The sequence below is a fragment of the Myotis davidii genome, unplaced genomic scaffold (genome assembly GCF_000327345.1).
Source record: "Myotis davidii unplaced genomic scaffold, ASM32734v1 scaffold268, whole genome shotgun sequence".
In the NCBI taxonomy this organism is placed as follows: Eukaryota; Metazoa; Chordata; class Mammalia; order Chiroptera; family Vespertilionidae; genus Myotis; species Myotis davidii.
The window spans coordinates 691,156-694,392 of NW_006383015.1; the positions used below are offsets into that span (position 1 = coordinate 691,156).

Here is a 3,237-nt window from a genome sequence, read left to right on the forward strand (position 1 = left end):
GTTGGGGTTAAGTCTGAAACGACCCTGGGAAGCAGACTCAGCCATAGTATTGATATGTCCAAACCTGGAGGCCTGGAGATGATTTGTCAACCAACAAGAGATTACGGTGTCCCCAAAACTCGATGGGAACAAGACTATAGCAGAATTTTACATAGACCTTATTTTTTATTGAATTTGGCTACTGTACACATACATCAGCACTCCTGGATATAGAATTCACCTACTATATACTTGAGAAAAACTAATTTACAAAATATTTTCAAGAGATCTATAATAATAAAGGTGTAATATGCTAATTAGACTGGACAGCCGAATGACCTACCAGATGTCATTCTGGATGTCCTCCCAGATTGAAGCTGCTGGGGCTGAGGCAGAGGCAATTAGGGGTGATCAGGCAGGCAGGCGAGCAGTTAGAGGCAATCAGGCAGGCAGGCAGAGGGATTAGGGGTGATCAAGCAGGCAGAGTGGTTAGGGGCAATGAGGCAGGCAGGTAGGTGAGTGGTTAGGAGCCAGCGGTCCCGGATTGCGAGAGGGATGTCCAACTGCCGATTTAGGAGGGATTGGGCCTAAACCAGCAGTCAGACACCCCCTGAGGTGTCCCAGACTGTGAGGGTGCAGGCCTGGCTGAGGGACCCCCCCTACCCCCATGCATGAATTTTGTGCACTGGGCCTCTAATATTAAATAAAACTTTATAGACATTTTCTTTTGCTCCCATCCTATTTTTATTTCAAAAAGATATTTATTGTATATTCTATGCTTAAGTTCAAAATCAGCTAAAATGTTTTAGAAAATAGGGTATGTCCCTGTTTAACTGAACAGTAAGTGCGAGGCAGCAAAGGCTGGAAAAGTTAGCAGACAACAGGCAGAGTTATGTGCATGAATTTCCATTAATTTGTGATTCAGTTTTCCATTGGAGAAAAGAATTATAAAATTAAGAAAATTTCTGCCAAACAGTTCAGTTTCTTAATGTGAAATGATATGCACTGTTGGACCAGTACATTAGTGAAGTTTTTAAGAGTCTTGCTCTGAGAAGTTTTTCATTTTATAGATTTTGCTGTCCTTATCAAGGTAATAATAGCTAGCACTCACTTAGTGGTTATGACATGCCAGATGCCTTGTAAGGCTTCATGTAGAGTAACTCATTTATTCTCCCCACAAACTGTAAATGTTATGATGAAAACTATTTAGGAAGTATATCTGTAATCAGCTGTACTTTTTACTTACTGATGCCACCTCTGTCTTCCTTTCTATAATAACAGCTAAATTGTCCCTTGTATTTTCATGAAATCCTCCTCAAAGTAACAATCAAGAAATTCTAAGGTCTTCCAAGCAAGGAAGAAATTGTCCTGTGAGAACTTAAAATTGTTAAAGAAAATGAGGTTATTCTTAGAATATAATAACATATTATTCTCTCTATATAAAAGGCTAATATGCAAAGTGTCCCCTTGGGAGTTTGACCAGGAGAACGGGAGTTTAATTGCTCGCTATGACATGCACTGACCACCAGGGGGCAGTGTGGAATGAAGGGAGGCCCCAGCCAGCAGCCAGAAGGCCCCTATCAGCCCTGATTGCTGGCCAGGCCTAGGGACCCTACCCATGCATGAATTTTGTGCACTGAGCCTCTAGTAATAATGTAATATAGTTAGGCACTCAAAAATATTGCTGATTGATAGAATACAAGACTTTTTTGTCAAGAATTAGAAATTTCTAGTCCCGGCTGGGTAGCTCAGTTGCAGGCTCGATTCCTTTGTCAGGGCACATACAAGAATCAACCAATGAATTTTAAAAAATATAACATTTCTTAAGTTGGATAGTGATAGAAATTTTGTCTTATATGAACATCATTTTCTCTTCTAGTTCCATCGCCAGGACAGCTTCAACACAGAATCCACAGTGTGGGTCATTTCCCTGTGTCTGTCCGACAGCCTCTTAAAGCCACAGCCTACGTGAGCCCAACTGTTCAAGGCAGCAGTAACACGCCCTTATCCAATGGCTTACAATTATATTCCAACACTGGAATCCCCACACCAAACAAAGCTACCACTTCTGGGATCATGGGCCGCAGTGCACTTCCAAGACCTTCACTGGCAATAAATGGGAGTAACCTGCCTCGAAGCAAAATTGCACAACCTGTCAGAAGGTAAGAGTCTCGTCCCTAATGTCAAGCCGTGTGTCTACATTACTTCATTTGCAGTTATAAATCAGAAGCTGCTCCTGCCACCATCTTGCCTTTTTCTTGGTCTCAGTCTAACCCTAATAGTAGGCCATGCTACCCTTTTTGGCCTGACTTGTGTCCCTCTTCCTCTGGAAAGTGATGGGTGTGGGTGTCCCTGTGTGGTCAAGCCTTCCTCTCTGATCTCATCTTCTTTCTTCCTCCCTCAACACTTCACCCTGATGCCCTTTTTGCTTTAATTCACCAGGAAAGCTCCACCTCCAGAACGCTTGCATTTTCCTTCCTTGAAGTTATTTGCAGGGCCTCCCCCCTCTCTCTCCCTTCTTCTCCTACTCCATTTATTAGTTTATAATGTGGTCTGACTCTCCTCACTAAAATGCAGGCTTCCTGAAGGGGGGTAGTTGATCTTTGCTTCATTGCTATATGTCCCTAATGGCAAGCGGTTTGTCCAGCACAGAGTAGGATTGCAAATGTTTTATGAGTCAATTTTCCTATCAAAATGAGCCCAACTGTGTTAGGCACACATGCATGTGCACACATATACCTTCCCATCACATGCATGGTTAAAAAAACATCTTAGTGATAATTAGTGGGTTTTGTTAGCTTGTGTAAGTTCATTGTGGTCCAGGTAACAGTCTTCCCCACTCCACAATTCTAGATTACTTGCAGGACACACTTTAAATGAGCTCATAGTCATGAGTACCCTTCTTGAACTTAGATATCCTGGAGTGTTTTATGGTCAAAAAAATTCTGTAAAAGTGGGTTGAGGAGAGCTTGGAAGATGAAACAATGGAGGCAGTAAATGTAAACAACAATTAGAAATTAGTCCCGGCTGGGTAGCTCAGTTGCAGGCTCGATTCCTTTGTCAGGGCACATACAAGAATCAACCAATGAATGCATAAATAAGTGGAACAACAAATCAGTGTTTCTCTAAAAAGTCAATGATTGGATTTTCCAATACTAACAGAGTCTTCTGTCAATTGGCAACATTGTATAATGCAATACAATTATATATATTAAAAACTCCATTTTATATAGACATATTAAAAGTTCCGTTTTATAT

The 3,237-nt window shown here is 41.4% G+C and overlaps 1 protein-coding gene across 2 annotated transcripts in view; it reads left to right on the forward strand.

The window, feature by feature from the left end:
• The window catches only part of SLAIN1 (SLAIN motif family member 1), a 55,168-nt gene that overhangs the window by 48,875 nt on the left and 3,056 nt on the right, over positions 1-3,237 (forward strand). For both annotated transcript variants that reach the window (XM_006778914.2, XM_006778915.2), the window contains one exon: positions 1,859-2,141. In XM_006778914.2, the coding sequence (XP_006778977.1) occupies positions 1,859-2,141 (283 nt within the window). The remainder of the gene's footprint in view (positions 1-1,858; positions 2,142-3,237) is intronic.